At 43.2% G+C, this 22131-nt stretch overlaps 1 protein-coding gene across 1 annotated transcript in view; it reads left to right on the top strand.

Annotated features, from left to right (window-relative positions):
- G6pd (glucose-6-phosphate dehydrogenase) overlaps positions 1–22131 on the top strand; it is a 31083-nt gene that overhangs the window by 5276 nt on the left and 3676 nt on the right. Inside the window, exons 3-5 of the mRNA XM_045141098.1 lie at positions 19358–19395; positions 19491–19599; positions 20309–20526. Coding sequence (XP_044997033.1) covers positions 19358–19395; positions 19491–19599; positions 20309–20526 — 365 coding nt within the window. The remainder of the gene's footprint in view (positions 1–19357; positions 19396–19490; positions 19600–20308; positions 20527–22131) is intronic.

Genomic DNA, 22131 nt, shown 5'->3' with positions numbered 1-22131 from the left:
ATGGTGGTTCTAGTTACATGGCTTTCAGTTTTGTTTGTTCTATTTTGTCACCCATGTTAGGGATTGAACTCAAGGCCTTGTACATGCTAAATAAATACTTTACAGCCAAGCCACATCCCTAGCTCATAGCTTCCATTTTTAAATATTCATAGAAATGGATTCATCAGTGCAGCCACTTGGCTCGGTCTCTGAGTGTGTGTGTTATTAGAGACAGAACTGTGTGCCTTTGCATGCTAGATAAGTGCTCTATCCCTGACCTTCAGCCCCAGCCCACCCCCCACCTCCCCACCCCGCTTTTAATTTTGAAACAGTCTTACTAAGTTTTGCAGGCTGGTCTCAAACACTATCTTTCTGTCTCAGTCTCCCAAGGTTTTTTTTTTTTTTTAAATTTTTGTTTATTAGAGACAGAGGGAGGGAGAGAGAGAGGGAATAGGTACACCAGGGCCTATAGCCGCTGCAAACAAACTCCAGACACATGCAACACCTTGTGCATCTGGCTAATGTGAGACCTGGAGAATCAAACCTGGGTCCTTAAGCTTCCCAAGCAAGTGCTTTAACTGCTAAGCCATCTCTCCAGCCTCAGTCTCCCAAGTTTTATGATTATAGATGTGCACTACTATGCCTGGCTCCATTTTTTTTTGCTTGATTTTCAAGATAGGGTCTTGCTATAGTATGACCTGGATTTCAGTATGTAGTTTCAGGCTGGCCTCGAACCAACAGCGATCCTCCTACCTTTGCCTCCTGAGGGCTGGGATTAAAGGCTTGTACCACTATTCCCTGCACATTTTCTCTTTAATTTTTTAATGATAAAACCATTAAACATTTGCTAACCTTAACCATTTTCAGTGCATAGTTCAATAGTTGTTAGCATATTCACTTTGTTGAATTCACATTAGATACTCATTCCTTTTTTTCTTCCACCAACACTTTTTTTAAAACATTTTATTTTTATTTATTTGACTGAGAAAGAGGGAGAGAGAGAGAATGGGTGTGCCCGGGCCTCCAGACACTGCAAACAAACTCCAGATGCATGTGCCCCCTTGTGCATCTGGCTAACATGGGTCCTGGGGAATCAAACCTGGGTCCTTTGTCTTTGCAGGCAAATGCCTTAACTGTTAAGCCATCCCTCCAGCCCCGCTTCCCCCAACTCTTGGTAACCATTATTTTTCTATTTTCCATTTCTGTGATTGGGCTACTTTATTTATTTATTTATGCTTACACCTTTTTATACTTTATTTTTTATTTTCATTTTTGTTTTACTTTTAAATTATTTTTTGCTCATGTATGTAGTTGATGTGATGTGGTGTGTGTACAGATACAGAAGCCAGAGAACATAGGGTGTCCCCCTCCATTGCTCACCTGCTTATTTCCTTGAAGGAGACTCCTCAAAGATTCTTGAGTTCTAGAAATTCTCTGGTCTCTGCTCCCCACAGGACTAGGTTTATAGGCATGTGCTTAGCTGTTTACGTTGGCTTTAGGGAATCCAGCTCAGGGATCTCAGGCCTGGTGGAGGCCCTCATGCTTGTTAAAAATTTTTTCTTAGCTGGGTGTGGTGGCACATGCCTTTAATCCCAGCACTCGGGAGGCAATCACCGTGAGTTCAAGGCCACCCTGAGACTCCATAGTGAATTTCAGGTCAGCCTGAACTAGAGTGAGACCCTACCTCAAAAAAAGTAAATAAAAGTTCTCTTAACCACTGAAACATCTTTCCAGCCCTCACAATCATATTTTGTCCTCTCACAATCATTTTGAAGGTTGTATTTAAGGCAGTGTTAACCCCTCATTTTTAATTTTTTTTTTTAATTTATTTGAGAGCGACAGACACAGAGAGAAAGACAGATAGAGGGAGAGAGAGAATGGGCACGCCAGGGCTTCCAGCCTCTGCAAACGAACTCCAGATGCGTGCGCCCCCTTGTGCATCTGGCTAACGTGGGACCTGAGGAACCGAGCCTCGAACCGGGGTCCTTAGGCTTCACAGGCAAGTGCTTAACCGCTAAGCCATCTCTCCAGCCCTACCCCATTTTTAAAGAACTGGTCAGAATAGACTATATTGTATACAAGTTCACTTGTGATGGCAGGAAGTTGCCTTTTGAGCATTGTGCTAATAGGGACAGCAGATCATTTCATCTTCTGGCGTCGCTGGTACATGGAGGTTGTCATTTCAACTGGTCACATTGGACCCAGACAGGGAGTAAATGTCATCCTAGACAGCTTAATTGAACTTGGCAAGGTTAGAGCCACCCAAACAAGTTCCTTTTGAAAAAATCATCCCAACCATCTGGCAAAGTAGTTCCTAACTACCTTGTTAAGTGGAGTGGCGTTTTGATCTTTTTAATCAGATCTGCCTGCCGTGAAGGTTTCTACAAATTATTTTTACGTGAATATTCAGGCCCTTAATCCTTGGAGACAGTTTTTCTTTAGGTGAGTTGGGGTCCAAATGGGATAAGTGCCCTACTCCTGTGCCCCTTGCTCACCTCCCCCCGCAGAGAAACAGTGCCTCGTGGAGCATGGATTCACACCCCTCCCACACTCTTGATTATAGGGTTGAGATGAAAGGGTGAGTGTACACAGCCCGCTGGAGTCCTCAAGGGCACGCTGGCCATTTCCGCCCCTTCCTTTTCCACCTGGTTTGACAGGATATAAAATGAAATGTTGGACTCTTAATGAGAACTGAATTGGGTGTACAGACTGGCTTGGAGATTCTTCCTGGGCCTTCTACTGCCCACGAGCATGAGATGTCATGTAGGTTATCTTTAGTGGAGTTGTGTCAAAGTCTCTGTAGCGAACCCACACATGTATTTCTTAGTACTTTATTTCTAGATTCTTTATAATACTTACTTTTTATTTTAATTTTTTTTATTTATTTGCAAGGAGAGAGAGAATGGGCACTGAGGAATTGAACCCAGATCATTCCGCTTTGAAGGCAAACGCCTTACCTCTGGGCCATTTCTCCAGCCCATAATATTTACTTTTGTAAATGGTATTGTTTAAGTTGCTTGGTTTACACAGAGAATAGGCATGCCAGGGCCTCTTGTCACTGCAAATGAACTCTAGACACGTGTGCCACGTTGTGCATCTAGCTTTACATGGGTACTTGGGAATTGAACGTAGGCATTAGGCTATATAGCCAAGCACCTTTAACCTGTCCCCTGCCACCAGCGACTCCTTTTTTGTTTTGTTTTGTTTTGTTTCATTGAGGCAGGGTCTCATTCTACCCCAGGCTGACCTGGTACTCACTCTGTAACCCAAGACTGACCTCAGCCTCCTTCTTCAGCCTCTCAAGTGCTGGGCAGGTAGGAGTGTGCACAGGGACTGAAGGTGTGCAGCACCACACCCAGCTTCATCTGATAGGGGTTTTTTTTGGGGGGGGTTGTCTGTTTGTTGTTTAGTTTAACAAGGTAGGGTCTCACTCTAGCCCAGGCTGACCTGGAATTTACTGTAGTCCTAGGCTGGCTTCAAACTTAAAGCAATTCTCCTACCTCTTCTCCAGAGTGCGGGGATGAAAGGCGTGCACCACCGTGCCCGGCTGTCTGATAATTTTTATAGTGGTGTTTGGAATGGGTTATTTGATGGTTGTATTTTGGTTGTTGTTTTGCTTTGTTTGTTTGGCTTTTCAAAGTAAGTGCTCACTGTGTAGGCCCAGGCTGGCATTGAATTCACAGCGATACTCCAACCTCTGCCTCCCAAGTGCTGGAATCAAAGGAGTGCAACATCGTGCCCGGCTTTTTGTTGTTTTTGATGGGTTGTTTAATTGGTTGTCTTAACAGTATTGGGGATAGAACCCAGTGGCTTATGCTTACTATGCAAGCCCCAAATTTTTATGCTTTGTTGGATTATATCTTGAAAAGAACAAAGACCATAATGGAACAGCTTGACAACTTTTCGCAAACCCAGCATTCCACTTAAGCTCCTAGATCAAGAAACAGAACATGGGGCTGGAAAGATAGTACACTGGTTAGACATTTGCTTGCAAAGCCTGTTGGTCCAAGCTCAATTCCCCAGTACCCACATAAAGCCAGATGCACAAAGTGATATATGTATCTGGAGTTCATTAACAGTGGCAAGAAGACCTGGCACACTCATTCTCTCTCCCTCCCTCCATTTCTCTCTAAGTAAATAAATTTTAAAAGAGAGAAAGAAGCCAGGTATGGTGACACACGCCTTGAATTCCAGCACTCAGGAGGCAGAGGTAGGAGGATTTCCATGTGTTTGAGGCCACCCTAAGATTACATAGTGAATTCCAGGTCATACTGGGCTAGAGTGAGACCCTACCTCTAAAAAAGAATGAAAAAGAAAGGAGGGCTAGAGAGATGGCTTACCAGTTAAAGAGCTTGTTTGCGAAGCCTAAGGACCCAGGTTCAATTCCCCAGAACCCACATAAGCCAGATACATATGGTGCATTGGCTAAAGTCCTTGGTGCACCCATTCTCTCTCATAAATAGGTAAATAAAAACAACAATATTTTAAAAATAAAAATAAATAGGGCTGGACAGATGGCTTTGTGGTTAAGTGCTTGCCTGTGAGTCCTAAGGACTCCAGTTCGAGGCTCGATTCCCCAGGACCCATGTTAGCCAGTTGCACAAGGGGATGCACGTGTCTGGAATTTATTTGTAGTGCCTGCAGGCCCTGGCTCGCCCATTCTCATTCTCTCTCTCTCTCTCTCTCTCTCTCTCTCTCTCTCTCTCTCTCTCTCTCTCTGTCGCTCTCAAATAAATAAATACAAATAATAAAAACCAAAAAATTAAAAATAAATTAAAAAACAGTATTTTGTTTAAAAAGCAAGAGGGAGGGGCTGGAAAGATGGCTTAGCAGTTAAGTGCTTCCCTGTGAAACCTAAGGACCCTGGTTTGAGGCTCAATTCCCCAGGACCCATGTAAGCCAGATGCACAAGGTAGCATATGTATCTGGAGTTCGTTTGCAGTGGCTGGAGGCCCTGGTGTGCCCATTCTGATTTTCTTTCTCTCCCTCAATCTCCCTCTCTCTGTTACTCTCAAATAAAAAAATAAATAATAAACAAAAAGAAAGAAAGAGGATCCAGGTATGGTGGCACACACCTTTAATCCCAGCACTTAGGAGGCAGGGGTAGGAGGATTGCTGTGAGTTCAAGACCAGCCTAAGATTACATAGTGAGTTCCAGGTCAGCCTGGGCTCAAATGAGACCTTACCTGGAAAAAAATTAAATTAAATTAAAAAATAAAAAGTGAAAGAGGACTGGAGAGAGAGCTCAGTGGTTAAAGGCACTTGCTTGCAAAGCCTGATGGCCTGGGTTCAAATCCGTAGTACCCATGTACAGCCAGATACACAAAGTGGTGCATATGTCTGGAGTGTTGTTTAAGTAGCAAGAGGCTCTGGCATGCCCCAAAACACTTTCTCTCCCTCTCTCTCTTTCTCCTCCTCTCTCTTGTGCATCTGGCTTTATGTGGATACTGGGGAATCAACCCAGGGTTCTTAGGCTTTGCAGACAAGCACCTTAATGCTGAGCTATCTCTCCAGCCCCCTGAGATGATTTTACTTACTTATTTATTTATTTATTTATTTAAAAGAAAGGCAGATAGAGAATTTGATTTTTTTTAATTATTTGTAAACAAAGAGAGAGAGAGAATGGGCATGCCAGAGCCTCCAGATGCCTGCACCACTTTGCACATCCACCTTTACCTGGGTACTGGGGAATTGAACTTGTGTTGTTAGGTATTGTAGGCAAGCACCTTAACCATTGAGCCATCTCATAAGCCCTTTTTAAAAAAATATTTTATTCATTATTTATTTCCTTGTTTATTTGAGAGAGAGAGAGAGAGATAATGGGCACTCCAGGACCTCCAATCACTGCAAATAAACTCCAGATGCATGTACCATCTTGTGCATCTAACTTAAGTGGGTCCTGGAGAATTGATCCTGGATCTTTTGGCTTTGCAAACAAGTGCCTTAACTGCTAAACCATCTCTCTACCCCATTCAGTCCTTTTTAAAATATTTTATTTTTATTTATTTGCAAGGAAGAGAGTGTGAATGAGCCAGGGGCTCTTGATGTTGCAAACAAACTCCAAATGCATGTGCCACTTCATGCATCTGGCTTTACGCAGGGTACTAGGGAATTGAATCCAAGCTGACAGGCTTTGCAAGCAAGCTCCTTTAACTGTTGAGCCATGTCCTCAGCCCTCCATTTTCTTTTAGGCTGGCTTGACCTTACAGAGATCCTCCTACCTCAGCCTCCCGAGGGCTGGGATTAAATATGTGCACCACCACTCCCAGCCATTTAATTTTGTTGTTGTTTTGGTTTCTTGAGGTAGGGTCTCACTGTAGCCCAGGCTGATCTGGAATTCGCTATGTAGTCTCAGGGTGGCCTCTAATTCTTGGCGATCCTCCTACCTCTGCCTCCCGAGTGCTGGGATTAAAGGCATGCGCTACCACACCCAGCTTCCATTTTCTTTCTTTTTTTTTTTTTTTTTTTTTTTTTGATTTTTCGAGGTAGGGTCTCACTCTAGCCCAGGCTGACTTGGAATTCACTATGGAGTCTCAGGGTGGCCTTGAACTCACAGCAATCCTCCTACCTCCGTCTCCCGAGTACTGGGATTAAAGGCGTGCACCACCACGCCCAACCCATTTTCTTTTTTTTTCCCTCAAATTTTATTAACATTTTCCATGATTATAAAAAGTATCCCATGGTCCATTTTCTTAATAGTATGTTTTTGTTATCAACTCGAGGTAGGGTATCCTGCAGTTCAATATATAACCCCAGGATGGCCTCAAACTCATAGTGATCTTCCTATCTCAGCCTCCAAAGTCCTAAGATTAAAGGCATATGCCACCATGACTGGCTAATATGCCTTTTTTGAGTTGTGGACAGTGGGGATCTCACTATTAGCCCAGTTGGCCTCAAACACAATGATTCTTCTGTGTCTGCTTCCTAAATTATGGATTATGGACATGAGCCACAATACCCAGCTTTGTAGTAGCTTTTCTTAATTTTTTAACTTTATTTATTTGAGAGAGAGAGAGATCGAGGCAGATAGAGAAGAGGCACACCAGGCTGGAGGGATGGCTTAGCAGTTAAGTGCTTGCCTATGAAGCCTAAGGACCCCGGTTCAAGGCTCGATTCCCCAGGACCCACGTTAGCCAGATGCACAAGGGGGCACATGCATCTGGAGTTCGTTTGCAGTGGCTGGAGGCCCTGGCGCGTCCATTCTCTCTCTCCTCTCCCCCCCCCCCTCACTCTCTCTCTCTCTCTGCCTCTTTCTCTCTCTGCCGCACTCAAATAAGAATAAACAACAAAAAAAGTTGTTTGTTTGTTTGTTTTTAAAGAGAAGGGTCACGCCAGGACCTTTAACCACTGCATATGAACTCCAGATGCATGTGCCATCTTGTGCCTGTGGCTTATGTCACTACTGAGGAATTTAACCAGGGTTTTTTGTTGTTGTTTTGTTTTGTTGTTGTTGTTGTTTTTAGCTCGAGGTAGGGTCTCACTCTAGCCCAAGCTGACCTGGAATATACTATGGAGTCTCAGGGTGGCCTTGAACTCATGGCAATCCACCTACCTCTGCCTCCCAAGTGCTGGGATTAAAGGCATGTGCCACCCCGCCCAGCCCTAATAATAGTTTTTGATGACCAAACGATTTTTTAATTTTATTATTTTGATGAAACCTTTTTAAAATTGTTTATTTGAAGCCGGGCATGGTAGCACATGCTTTTAATCCAGCATTTGGGAGGCCAAGGTAAGAGGATTGTCATGAGTTCAAGGCTACCCTGAGACTACAAGTCAACCTGGGCAAGAGGGTAACCCTACCTTGAAAAACCAAAAAAAAAAAAAAAAAAAAAAAAAGTTTGAGTATAGGTACACCAGGGCCTCCTGATGCTGCAAAAGAATATCCAGATTCATGCCCCACATCATGAATCTAGCTTTATGTGGGAACTGGGCCATCAAACCATCTGACAGGTGCCTTAGACTGCTGAGCCATCTTCCTAGCCCCTTTAATCAATTTTTGTGACTTTCTTTTTTTCTCTTTTTTAGTTTTTGTTTGTTTTTTGGTTTGGGGGTTGTTTTTTGGTGTTTTTTTTTTTGTGTTTTTTTTTTTTGGTTTTTTTTAATTTGTTTTTTGAGGTAGGGTCTCACTCTAGCCTAGGCTGATTTGGAAATCACTCCATAGTCCCAGACTGTCCTAAAACTCACAGTGCGCTTCCTACCTCTGCTGGGATTAAAGGTATGCATCACCACGCCCATCCATCTATTTTGTTTTTGACACATGACCTCATGTAGCTCAGGCTCCTGGCCTGGAACTCTGTATAGTCAAAGATGACCTTGAGCACCTGATCCTATTGCCTCTACCTCCCAAGTGCTTGGATAACAGGGTATGCTACCACTCTGATTATTGTTGTTGTTGCGGCCCTTGAATTTTCGTTAATTTTTACCTCTTTATTTAAAGTCAGTAATAAAAATTACACTTATAAAATAAGTGCATTTAAAAACACAAAAGATGTACTTCAAAGACAAAAAAAAATAGGCAGTGATCAAATTTATACTTCACCGAGGTAAACAGAATAAAAGACAACATGAAAATGTCAGTCTTCAAATGTATCCTCAACAAAAACTTTCCTAAACAGTAAAATCATTGAAGAACATGTATTTTCAGAAATTTGGACACCAGCTCCAACTGAGAGGGGAAAAACAGGCACAGGTAGAAGGAAATAAACAGTGTGTGTGTGTTCCAAGAATTCAAAATTAAACTTCTAAAACAATTTAAAAAAAAAAACAACTTGGCCTAGGGATATAGCTCAGTGGTAGAAGGACTTGTCTAGTATGTTATGAGGCCCTGGCTTTAATCTCCAGCACCATGAGAAAAAGAAAAAAAAATTCTAAAAAAATGACAAAAGTATAAAACTTTTTTAATAGAAAGGAGATCCTCTTAAGAAAAATTATAGATACTGCCACTCTACCCCAGCCATGGGTATAAGACAAATACTTTCCATACAGTTGTCTTTTACATTATTAAAATATCTTCAGTTATTTGGGACAATTTTATGTTTAGAGTATTTCAGACAATTAATTTAAATATATGGCTTACTGGTGCTTAGTAAAGAAATAATAGTCCTTTCACAATGAATGAGTTTCCTTAAGCAAATCTGCGCCACTATTGTAGTAGTGATGCTGGTGGTGATAAGTGATAATCTCAAACTTTTATCTTTAAAACTATATAATCTGTGTCACACAGTAATAAATGTTACACCATATCTTTTCTTAACAAGGAATGACTGTTTTCAGACCTTTATAAGAAGAAGAAAAAAGGGCTGGAGAGATGGCTTAGTGGTTAAGCGCTTGCCTGTGAAGCCTAAGGACCCTGGTTCGAGGCTTGGTTCCCCAGGTCCCACGTTAGCCAGATGCACAAGGGGGCGCACGCGTCTGGAGTTCGTTTGCAGTGGCTGGAAGCCCTGGCGCGCCCATTCTCTCTCTCTCTCTCCATCTGTCTTTCTCTCTATGTCTGTCGCTCTCCAATAAATAAATAAAAAATGAACAAAAAATTAAAAAAAAAAAAGAAGAAAAAAAAACTAATAATAACATTCACTGCTTAAGTATTTAACACTAAATAAAAAACAAAAATTAAACCAGGCATGGTGGCACACTCCTTTAATGGCAGCACTCGGGAGGCAGAAGTAGGAGGATCACCGTGAGTTCGAGGCCACCCTGAGACTTCATAGTGAATTCCAGGTCAGCCTGGGCTACAGTGAGACCCTACCTCAAAAAAGCCAAAAGAAAATTAAAAATACCAAGTGGTGCACGCCTTTAATCCCAGCACTTTGGGAGGCAGAGGTAGGAAGATTGCCATGAGTTCGAGACCACCCTGAGACTATATAGTGAATTTCAGGTCAGCCTGGGCTACAGTAAGACCCTACCTCAAGAAAAGCAACAAAAAAATTGTTACAACTTTACCAAAGAAACAGAAAATTGGGAGTTAAGTGAACATGGTATGGGTCCCAAACATTACACTATGATTCTATACCATTTTTTCAACACAAAAGACCTACATACAACTTTTGTGACTTTTTCTGGAAATATCCAGAGCAAAGGTAGGCAAGCTCAGCCCTATCTTTTCAAAGATAAATATTGAGGTAAACTTAACTCATATTTGCTAAAGTGCATCAACTGACCACAGCACTGTGTCCCCTCTCCTTAGAGCTATCTGGGCAGTAGTGGTCACAAGCACCCATTCATCCACTCGCTGCCTAGGCAGCCAGAGCCAAGTGGGACAGCAGCTTTCTTTTTAACTCTAATATCTTATACAGTGATCTACAGGGAAAAAAAAATCCGAAATATGCTACCTTTCAAAATTTTAGAGAGCCAAGATAACCACATTTTGTTTTAAGTATTGCAAACGTGAAGGGTCTACTGAAATTGGGAGTTGTATTAAGTATGTCCTTTCTACTTTAATATTCGCTTGCGGGGCTGAACTGTCTATGAGAGAAACAGGAATATCCCCTGCATTGTTGGGCAATAGACTCAAAGGCAAAAGTTGCAAGGCTGTAACATTTTATGAAATTTCCGGTTTTTAAAGCTAAATCATTCCATATCTTGTATTTTTTTTCACAATTTTTATTAGCATTTCCAAGATTATAAAAAATATCCCATAATAACCCTTCCTCCCCACCCCACCCCCGCACTTTCCCCTTTGAAATTCCATTCTCCATCATATTACCTCCCCATCTCAATCATTGAAGTTACATACATACAATACCAATCTATTAAGTACCCTTCTCCCTTCCTTTCTCTTCCATTTATATCTCCTTTTTAACTTACTGGCCTCTGCTACTAAGTATTTTCCTTCTCACGCAGAAGCCCAATCATCTGTAGCTAGGATCCACATATGAGGGAGAACATGTGGCGCTTGGCTTTCTGGGCCTGGGTTACCTCACTTAGTATAATCCTTTCCAGATCCATCCATTTTTCTGCAAATTTCATAGCTTCATTTTTTTTTTTTACCGCTGAGTAGAACTCCATTGTATAAATGTGCCACATCTTCATTATCCACTCATCAGTTGAGGGACATCTAGGCTGGTTCCATTTCCCAGCTATTATAAATTGAGCAGCAATAAACATGGTTGAGCACGTACTTCTAAGGAAATGAGATGAGTCCTTAGGATATATGCCTAGGAGTGCTATAGCTGGATCACCATATCTTGTATTATTATTGCACTCTGGAATATACTTTGTCAACGAAAGGTACGTAGACCTACAAAGCATTTGACCTCCTTACCCAAGAATAAAGTTCTCATGAAGGAAACACAAACAGCTGCAGTTCAAAGGTAGCACTCAACACTTACTTCAGCCTTATGGAAGAGGAAATCAAACCTTCACCACCATGAGTCTGTATGGAATCAGCAGGGATTTATAGTACAGTCTTGATTCTTGTTGCATTCCATTTTAAAATCACTGAGTGAAAATTGCCAAGCCTGGCTTAGAATGGTAATTTGGGTGGGTGGAGGTTCAAAATAAGGTCTTGCTCTAGCCCAGGCTGACCTGGAATTAGTTAAAGTTTATTTATTTATTTGCAATCAGAGAGAAGAGAGTCAGAGAATGGGCACACCAGGGCCTTCGGCCACTGCAAATGAACTCCAGATGCATGTGCCACTTTGTGCATCTGGCTTTACATGGGTACTGGGTAATCAAACCTGTGTCGTTAGGCTTTGCAGGCAAATACCTTAACCACAAGACCATCTCTCCATCCCCTAAAATGGTAAATTTTATTTTTTTTTATTTATTTGCAAGCAGAGAGAATAGGCATGCCAGGGCCTCTTGCCACTGCAAATGAACTCCAGATTGCATGCACCACTTTGTGCATCTGGCTTTATGTGGGCAATGGGGAATCAAACCTGGACCAACAGACTTTGCAAACAAGTGCCTTCAACCACTGGGCCATCTTTCTAGCCCTCCTTCTGATTTTTTTAATCTACCAATTTTGCTAAACTTTCATACTAATAATTTAAGTTGATTTGATGTATTTTGTTTTTTATTTTATTTTAATCCTTTATTTATTTGACAGAGAAAGAGAAAAAAAATGGGCATGCCAGGGCCTCCAGCCACCACAAACGAACTCGAGACACCATGTCCCCCTTGTGCATCTGGTGAACGTGGGTCCTGGGGAATTGAACCTGGGTGCTTACACTTTAATGGCTAAGACATCCCTTCAGCCCTTGTTTTCTATTTTTTTACTTTTTGAAATAGGATCTTTCTCTAGCCCAGGCTGGCCTGGAACTCACTTTATAGTCCAGGCTAGCCTCAAACTAACAATGATCCTTCTACCTCAGCCTCCCCAATGATGAGATTAAATGGCATACACCATGATGCTCAAGGTAGTTTTGTTTTTGTTTTTAGAAATAATGCTTATTTGATTATTTATTTGCATGAGTGGGCACTCCAGGGTCTGTTGCTACAAATAAATAAATGCCTATCTGGTTTTACATGATAAATGCTGGAGAATTGAACTCAAGCAAGCAAACTGTGCAAGGAAGCAGCTTTTACCACTGACCCATCTCTCCTGCTCTTGAGGTAGATTTTTATAAGTAAAATATCATCTAGTGGCTGGAGAGATGGGTAAGTGGTTAAGGCGCTGCCTGTGAAGCCTAAGGACCCAGGTTCGATTTCCCAGTACCCACGTGAGCCAGATGGCACAAAGGGGCACATGCATCTGGAGCTCATTTGCAGTGGCTGGAGGCCCTTGCATGCTTGCTTGCTCACTCGCTCGTGCGCTCACGCTCTCTCTCTCTCTCTCTCTCTCTCTCTCTCTCTCTCTCTCGTAAATAAATGAGAAAAAAAATTGGGGGGGGTTCAAGATAGGATCTCACTGTAGTCCAGGCTGACCTGGAATTCACTATGTAGTCTCAGGGTGGCCTCGAACTCACGGCAGTCCTCCTACCTCTGCCTCCCGAGTGCTGGGATTAAAGGCATGCGCCACCACCCCAGCTAAAATATTTCATAAAATATATCATCTATAGGCTGGAGAGATGGCTTAGTGGTTAAGGTGCGTGCCTGCAAAGGCTAATGACTCAAGTTCAATTCCCTAGGACCCATGTAAGCCAGATACACAAAGTAGTACATACTTCTGGAGTTTGTTTGCAGTAGCTGGAGGCCCTGGCACACCCATTCTCTCTGTCCCTCTTCTCTCTCTCCCTCTCTCTCTGTCTCCCTCTGCTTGCAAATAAACAAATAATTTAAACTATCATCTAATAATGGCAGTTCTTTGTCCTCCTCACCAACCTTTATACCATGTTCATTTTCTTACCTTGCCGTTCTGGCTAGAGCCTCTAGTTTAGCACAGACTAAAGAACTACTAGTTGCCATTAAGATCATCCGTTGGAGACACACCCCTGGGCTTTTCTGTGAAGGCATTTCCAGAGAGGCTTAACTTAGGAGGGAAGGCCCATCCTGAATGCTGGCGGCACCATCCCATGGGCTGGGGTCCCGGACTAAATAGAAAAGGAACACCAGCTGAGTACTGTCATTCATCTCTTTAGCTTTCTGACTACATGCAGACTGCTTTATCTTCCCACCACTATGATGGACTGTACCTTCAAACCAGAAGCTAAAATGATCCCTTCCTTCCATCAAATTGTTTTGTGGCAGGTATTTTATCATAGTAACAAGAAAATTAACTAATCTACCCATTGTGTATGGTGTTTGTAGGGTGTTTATAAATGCCCAGATGAGTTAAAATTCCCTTGTCCTCTTTGATAAGAATATTTATCTTGGGCTGGAAAAATAACTTGGTTAAGGTGCTTACCTGCAAAGCCACTGGATCCAGGTTCAGTTTCCCAGGGCCCACATAAAGCCAGATGCACAAGGTGGTACATGTGTGTGGAGTTCATTTACAGTGGGTAGAAGCCGTGGCGTGCTCATTATCTATCTGCCTGTCTTTCTCTCTTTGTCTCTCTAATAAATAAAATATTTTGCCGGGCATGGTGGTGCATGCTTTTAACCCCAGCATTCAGGAGGGACAGGTAGAATAGCCATGAGTTTGAGGCTATCCTGAGATTACAGAGTGAATTCCAGGTCAGCCTAGGCTAGAGCAAGACCCTACCTCAAAAGAAAATAAAAATAAAATATAAATATAAATACGTATATACATATATATATATATAAAGAATGAAAATATTTTTAAAAAAGAATTTATCTTATATACATAATTTTCTGAAACCTCTTTGTCTACTTTTGTTGAGTTATCAAGGTTGTTAGATTTTAAAAGTAGGTAATGATTTCTCAGCTGGGCCTGGTAGTACAAACCTTTGCAATCCCAGGCTGAGGCAGGAGTTCAAGGCCAGCCTGAGTAACGTAGATCCTGCCTCAAAAAGGGAGGGGCTGAGGCTGGAGCTCAGTGATAGAGCATCGCCTAGCATACTTGAAGCACTGAATTTAGTCCCCAGCACTGCAAAATAAAATCTTTAAGAAACTTTTTCTCCTTTAATCTCTTGATGTGATTTTTAAAGTATATTGTATTTATTTGGGAGTAAGAGGTAGAGAGAGACAGAGAGAGAATGGATGCTCCAGGGCTTCCAGCCACTGCAAACGAACTCCAGATGCATGCACTTCCTTGTGCGTCTGGCTTATATGGGTCCTGAGGAATCAAACCAGGTTCCTTTTGCTTTGCAGGCAAATGCCTTAACCGCTAAGCCATCTTCTCCAGCCCTAATGTGATTTTTTGAAGCAGGGTTGGTCTCTAGGCCAGGCTGACCTTGAACTCACAGCAATCCTGTACCTCAGCCTCCCAAGTGCTGGAATTATAGGCATAAGCCACCGCACTGTCTTCCTAATGTGACTTTTGAAAATATATTTTAAGTTATTTATTTATTTATTTAAGAGAGAGAAAGGAGGGAGAAAATTGGTATACCAGGGCCTCTAGCCACTGCAAACAAACTCCAGATGCATGTGCCCCCCTTGTACATCTGGCTTATGTGGGTCCTGGAGAATCAAACCAGGATCCTTTGGTTTTGCAGGCAAACACCTTAACCGCTAAGCCATCTCTCCAGGCCCTAGTGTGATTTTTTAATCATTGTTTTGTTTGTGCTTTGATAAAGGGTCTTACTCTATAGCCTAGGCTATATCATCCTGCCTCAGCATTATGACTGCAGGAATTACAGGCATGTACCATCGTGACAGCTTTTTGTTTCTTTTTTAAAACTTTTTTTATTGACTTCCATAATTGTAGATAATAAATCATGATAATTCCCTCCCCCACTTTCCCCTTTACAAATCCACTTTCTGTCATATCCCCTACCATTTTTTTTTTTGAGGCAAGCCAAACAGACTGGCCTTTTTATGTAAAATAGAGAGAATTAGCTCATCAGGACCTCCAGCTACTGTAATTGAACTCCAGATGTGTGCACCAACTTGTGTGCATGTGTTACCTGGTACACTTGCATCGCTTTGTGCATCTGGCTTATGTGGGATCTAAAGAGTCAAACATGGGTACTTAGCCTTCACAGACAAGCGTCTTAATGGCTAAGCCATCTCTCCAGTGCCGTTTCTTTTTTTTAACTTTTACCTATTTATTTTTTTTTACATGAGAAAAGTCAGAACTTACTTTATTTATTTTAAAATAAACATTGAAGATCCCCCATTACCCACCACCCTACAAAATTTTTTTTTTGGTTTTTTTTTTTTTTTTTTGGTTTTTTGAGGTAGGGTCTCACTCTGGTCCAGGCTGACCTGGAATTAACTCTGTAGTCTCAGGGTGGCCTTGAACTCATGGCGATCCTCCTACCTCTGCCTCCCAAGTGCTGGGATTAAAGGCGTGCGCCACCACGCCCGGCAAAATTTTTGAATGTGGAATGTTGAACAGCCTAACCATTTTAGTAGGTTACAAAACCAGCAAAAAAAAAAAAATCCAGTTGTCTAATGATGAACGTTTGGGAACATTCTGTTTTGTTTTTAAGCAACTCAATACCTGCTGGAAATATTTATTTAATTTGAAAGAGACAGATAGAGAGAATGAGTGTGCCAGGGCTATGTATTTGAGAGAGAAAATGGGCACATCAGAGCCTCCAGCCACTGTAGACATGCACCAGATGGATGCGCTACCACGTGCATCTGGCTTACATGGGTACTGGAGAATCAAACCTGAGTCCTTAGGCTTTGCAGACAAGTGCCTTAACCACTAAGCCATCTCTCCAGCCCCACTTTTTGTTTCTTAAGACAGTCTTTTATTTATAGATAAACTAAACTTGGTTGTGATGTGTTACATCTTTTAACAGTGAGAGATTCAATTTGCTAATGTCTTCTGAAGGATTTTTGTATCGGCATGTGTGTATATGAATGAAACAAGCTGAGGGGCTTTTCCCTATGCCTGTCTCAACATATAGTATCAAAGTGCTGTCAGACCCAGAAAGTGCTTGAGGAATGTTCCCCTTTCTCCTGTATTCAGGGAGAGTTTGCTTCAAACTGGAATTCTCTCTTCCTGGATTATGGTAGATAGAACCCATCGGCAGTGCTTTCCATACTAGGGGTTGTCTTTGTAGTCATTGTCCCACTCAGATCCCTTGCTCCATTTTATTTTATTTTATTTATTTATTTATTTTTTTTTTGAGGTAGGGTCTCACTCTGGCTCAGGCTGACCTGGAATTCACTATGTAGTCTCAGGATGGCCTTGAACTCTTGGCGATCCTCCTACCTCTGCCTCCCGAGTGCTGGGATTAAAGGCGTGCGCCACCATGCCCGGCTACCTTGCTCCATTTTAGTAGGTCAGATTTTTCTAGAAATGTCTCTATCTCCCTGAGCATGGTAGGACATGCCTATAATCCCAGCACTTAGGAGGCTAAAGCAGGAGGATTACTTAGAGTTCAAGACCAGCACGGACTAAATTCTGAGTTAAAGACCAGCTTGAGCTATGTGGTAAGACCCTGTCTCAAAAAATAAGGGGTCAGGGGCTGGAGGGGTATCTTAGTGGTTAAGGCATTTGCCTGCAAAGCCAAAGGACCCAGGTTCGATTCCCCAGGACCCACATTAGCCAGATGCACAAGGGGACACACACATCTGGAGTTTGTTTACAGTGGCTGGAGGCTCTTAGAGTACCCATTCTCTCTCTCTCACTCTGGGTCCCTCTTTCTCTGTCAAATAGATAAAATAAGAGGGTATGCCGGGCATAGTGGCACACACCTTTAATCCCAGCACTTGGGAGGCAGAGGTAGGAGGATTGCTGTGAGTTCAAGGCCACCCTGAGACTCCATAGTGAATTCCAGGTCAGCCTGGGCTAGAGTGAGACCCTACATCGAAAAAAAAAAAAAAAAAAAGAGGGCATGGTGGCACCTGCCTTTAATCCCAGCACTCAGGAGGCAGAGGTAGGAGGATGGCCATCAGTTTGAGGCCACTCTGAGACTACAGAGTGAATTTCAGGTCATCCTGAGCTAGAGTGAGACCCTACCTCGAAAAACAAAATTTAAAAAAAAAAATAAAATAAATAAATAAATAAAAATAAAAATAAATTTTTTTTAAATAAGAGGGGCTAGAGAGATGGCTCAGTGGTTAAGGTACTTGTCTGAAAAACCTAAAAGTCCTGGGTTTGACTCCCTAGTACCTACATGAAGTCAGATCCACAAAGTATCACATGTGTCTGGAGTTCGTTTGCAACATCTGGAGGCTCTGATGCACCCATTCGTCTGTCTGCCTTCTCTGGATCTCTCTCTGCTTGCAGATAAATACTTTTTTAAAAATTACCAGAGGGCTGGGTGTGGTGGCACACACCTTTAATCCCAGCACTGGGGAGGCAGAGGTAGGAGGATCGCCATGAGTTCAAGGCCACCCTGAGACTGCAGAGTTAATTCCAGGTCAGCCTGGACCAGAGTGAGACCCTACCTTGGAAAAAAAAAAAATTACCAGAGGGTTAGAAGTTTTTTTTTTTAATTTTTTTTTTTTATTTGAGAGTGACAGACACAGAGAGAAAGACAGATAGAGGGAGAGAGAGAGAATGGGTGTGCCAGGGCTTCCAGCCTCTGCAAACCAACTCCAGACATGTGTGCCCCCTTGTGCATCTGGCTAACATGGGACCTGGGGAACTGAGCCTCGAACCAGGGTCCTTAGGCTTCACAAGCAAGCGCTTAACCGCTAAGCCATCTCTCCAGCCCAGAAGTTTTTAAAATAAAGAAATTTCTCCATCTAATCTATCTTGTAAGCCATGGAATAAAGTTGTTTATATAACCTTCTTCAGTGTTTCTTCCTGTACTTTTGTCCTGTTTTATCCCCAGTGCTTTAAAAGTCACCCTAAAGCTGGGCATGTTGGCTCACACCTTTGAATCCCAGCATTCAGGAGGCTGATGTAGGAGTATTGTGAGTTTGAGTCCAGCCTGAGACTGCATAGTGAATTCTAGGCCAGCCTGCAGTAGAGTGAGGCTCTACCTCAAAAAACCAAAAAGAAAGTAATAAAATACAAGCCTCCCTGCAACAGAGTTATCTTTTTCAAATACCAGGTTCCCTCCCCACCCCGTGTGTGTGTGTGTGTGTGTGTGTGTGTGTGTGTGTGTGTGTGTGTGTTTCCTTGTTTGTTTCATCGTTGTTTTTGAGACAGGGACAGCATCTCATGGTAGCTCAGGCTGGCCTTGAATTCCTAATCCTCCTGTGCCTACCACCTAAATGTTGGAATTATTAGTCTGTGCCTCCATGCCCAGCTTTTCTTTTGTTAGTTTCATCTTTTTGGTTTGTTTGTTGCATGTGTGTATAGATGTGTGTATGCGCAAATGCATGCTAGGTTCTCTTGCCATTGCAAGCATATCAGATGCTAATACCATTTTTTATATTTGGCTTTATATGGATGTTGGAGAGTCAAACTCAGGCCAGCAGGCTTCGCAAGCATCTTTAACCACTGAGCCATCTCCCCAGCCCCTTTTGTTTTCTATTCTTTTTGTTTGTTCTTGTGGTGCTGGGATTCCAATCCAGGGTCTGTTCCTGCTAGGCAATCACTTTATCACTACACAGTTTTGTTATTTAGCACCTCAAACTTTCAAGTCTAAAGAATTAAATGTCCAGGTTTTCATCTGGGACCCTAGAGAGCCGTTTATGCATCTTGATGGGTTTACTGTTGCTATTGTTTTGAGTTAGGGTCTCATGAAGCCCAGGCTGGCATCCAACTGAATGGCCTTGAGCTCCTGGTCCTTCTGCTACACCCTCCTCCTCCAAAGTTTTGGGATTAAAGGCATGTGCCACCATACCCCACATAGCATGCCTCTGGATTGGTACAGGGCTGAGGTAAGCTTGAATCTCAGGGGTCATCTGATGGTATAAAGGTAGATATGCTTGAATGATGACCCTGAATGAGTACCCAGGTCACCAATAGTAGAGGATAATCTTTGTCATGTCAACTTTTCCTGACCATGTATTCCCTCTGTTGTAGGGTGACCTAGCCAAGAAGAAGATCTACCCTACCGTCTGGTAGGTACATTCCACTCACTGCCCTCAGAATCTCCACCAGGGGTAGGCCTGGCCTTGCCCTCCCCAGCCTGGCTACAGTTGTGCTCTGCCCTCAGGTGGCTGTTCAAGGATGGCCTTCTGCCTGAAGAGACCTTCATCGTGGGCTATGCCCGCTCCCGCCTCACAGTGGATGACATCCGCAAACAGAGTGAGCCCTTCTTCAAAGTGAGTGGTGTTGAGATCTTCCTTGGCTTTATTCTACCCTCTCTCTACACTGAACCAATCCGTTAGTCCCCCTTCCCATTGTAGGCAACCCACCCCTTCCCCTTCGCACTTGACTGGCACAGTCAGGGCCACCTAGAGACTCAAGCCTTGGCACCTCACATTTCTGCTCTCTGCAGAGTCCCTCCTCCCTGAGCTGTCTGGGCACAGGGCAAAGGAAAGTTCTCCTTCTAGTCTCATACCTGCTTCCCAGCTTCATCCTCTTGCTGTGTCCTGGGGCCACACTGGGACATTCATTCCAGTAGTTAGAATTCCAGGTGCCTCTTCCCTCCCCCCTCCCCAGAAAGCCTGACAGATGAACACTTTCTCAAAAGTGATTGTTTGGTGTCATTACTTTGGAGAGAGATCTTTCTCCAGTGTGCTTATCCCAGGTCAGACTTTCCTGAAATCTGAGGGCCCTGGGGATGTGCAGGGTGTCTGCATCTATGATTGCCCATACCTGCAGAGTATTCATGCGGCCTGCCCGGGCTGCTTCCCATGGATGCACAAAGCTGTCAGGATGAGGTGAAATTTCACTGTGGGACAGGGCTTTCAGGGAAGCCCACCCTGGCTCTGGGACCAGAGACAAATGAAGCCCTCTACCCCCTCCTGGAACAGAGCAGATAATAGGATCAAAAGGAAGTGAAAGTTAGAATCTGTTTATCTCTCTCAGGCCACCCCAGAGGAGAAGCCCAAGCTGGAGGAGTTCTTTTCCCGAAACTCCTATGTGGCAGGCCAGTATGATGATCCGGACTCCTACAGGCATCTCAACAGCCACATAAATGCCCTCCATCAGGGGCTACAGGCCAACCGTCTGTTCTACCTGGCCTTGCCCCCAACTGTCTATGAAGCTGTCACCAAGAACATCCACGAGACCTGCATGAGCCAGACGTATGGCCTGTCCTTTGCTGTCCTTTCCTACCTTCTGCTTGCTCTGCCTTGCTCTCACCACCAGGGAGAGGGGGGGATACTTACGCCTGCTATGAACACCCCAGAACAAGGCAGCCTGAAAAAAATTAATACCCCCGTTCTCTCCACATGAATTAACTCTCCTAAACCAGCTGTGCTGGTGAATGCCTGTAATCCTAGCACTTGGGAAACAGAAGCAAAAGAATAAAAAGTTTAAGGCAGCCCAAGCTACATGAAACCCTGTCCCAAAAAATTAGCTCTTCAACAGCCTGTTGGGATGTTTCCAACAGTGTTTGCCATTATCACATGTACTAAACAGCTCAGGTGTGTAGTCTTCCCCTCACTGCAAATTAAATGGTCTTAGGCAGCAGTTCCCAACAGAACCACGAGATGACAGCATTACTCCACAAATTGCTTACTGCTGCTTGTTCATTCTTGAGTGCCTTTTTTTTTTTTTTGTAAACTTTTTTCTTTCTCAGAGTTTCCACCAGACCCAGAAGGTGGCAGTGTTGCTCTTTGAGAAGCCACTGCTGGCTGGAAGCCATCTTTCTCTTGCTTCTGATTCTGAATGCAGAAAGCCATTTCCCTGCTCTGTTGCTGATAGCAAAGAAAGGGACTTGATCTTTTAAAATCATAGGGCCATGTGTGGTAGCTCACACTTGTAATCCTAGCACTGGGTAGCCAAGGCAAGAAGTTCAAGTACAGCCTGGACTACAATAGCAAAAAATAACCTGTGTGTGTGGTGGCACACAACTATAAATCTCAGTATTGAGGAAGGAGAGGCAGGAGGATCAGCCATGCTTGAGGTCAGCCTGGAGTACATAGTTAAAGCCAGCCTAGGCTTTGTAGCAAGACCCTGCCTCCAATTTTCTTTATTTTTGTATGTGTATGTGCAAGTATGTATGTGTGCTATGTGTGGTGGTATTTGTGTAGGCACACATATGTACAGATCCACATGGAGACCAGAGGTCAATATCAGGTGCCCTCGTCAATCGCTTTCCATGTTATATATTGAGACAAGGTCTCTCATTGAACCTAAAGCTCAGCAATTCATCTAGTTTAGCTAGCCTGCTTGCCCTGGAGAGCTGCATTGGGATCACAGGTGTGCACCATCACACCCATCATTTACACAGGTGCTAGGGATCCAAACTCAGGTCCTCACACTTGCTTGGCAAGCACTCTACTAACTGAGCTAATAAACCTCCTTTTAAAGACAGGGCTTCATATATTCTAGGCTGGCACAAACTTTCTGTGTAGCCCAGGATGACTTTTAACTTCTGATCTATCTGCCTTCACCTCCCAAGTGCTGAGATTATAAGGATGTGCCACCACACTCAATTTTTTAAAATATTTTATTTATTTGAGAGAGAGAAAGAGAGGCAGATAGAATGGGTGTGCCAGGGCCTTTAGCCACTGCAAATGAACTCCAGACACATGCACCCTCTTGTGCATCTGGCTTGCGTGGGTCCTGGGGAATCAAACTGGGGTCCGTAGGCTACACAGGCAAACATGTTAACCGCTAAGACATTTCACCAGCCCTCAAATTTTGAGTAAATAAATGAAAGCAATGGAAGTCAGTTGCATTGA

This window comes from Jaculus jaculus, chromosome X (assembly GCF_020740685.1).
Source record: "Jaculus jaculus isolate mJacJac1 chromosome X, mJacJac1.mat.Y.cur, whole genome shotgun sequence".
NCBI lineage: Eukaryota > Metazoa > Chordata > Mammalia > Rodentia > Dipodidae > Jaculus > Jaculus jaculus.
Note: the sequence above shows the minus strand (reverse complement) of the source record. Positions and strands in the feature narration are given on the sequence as shown.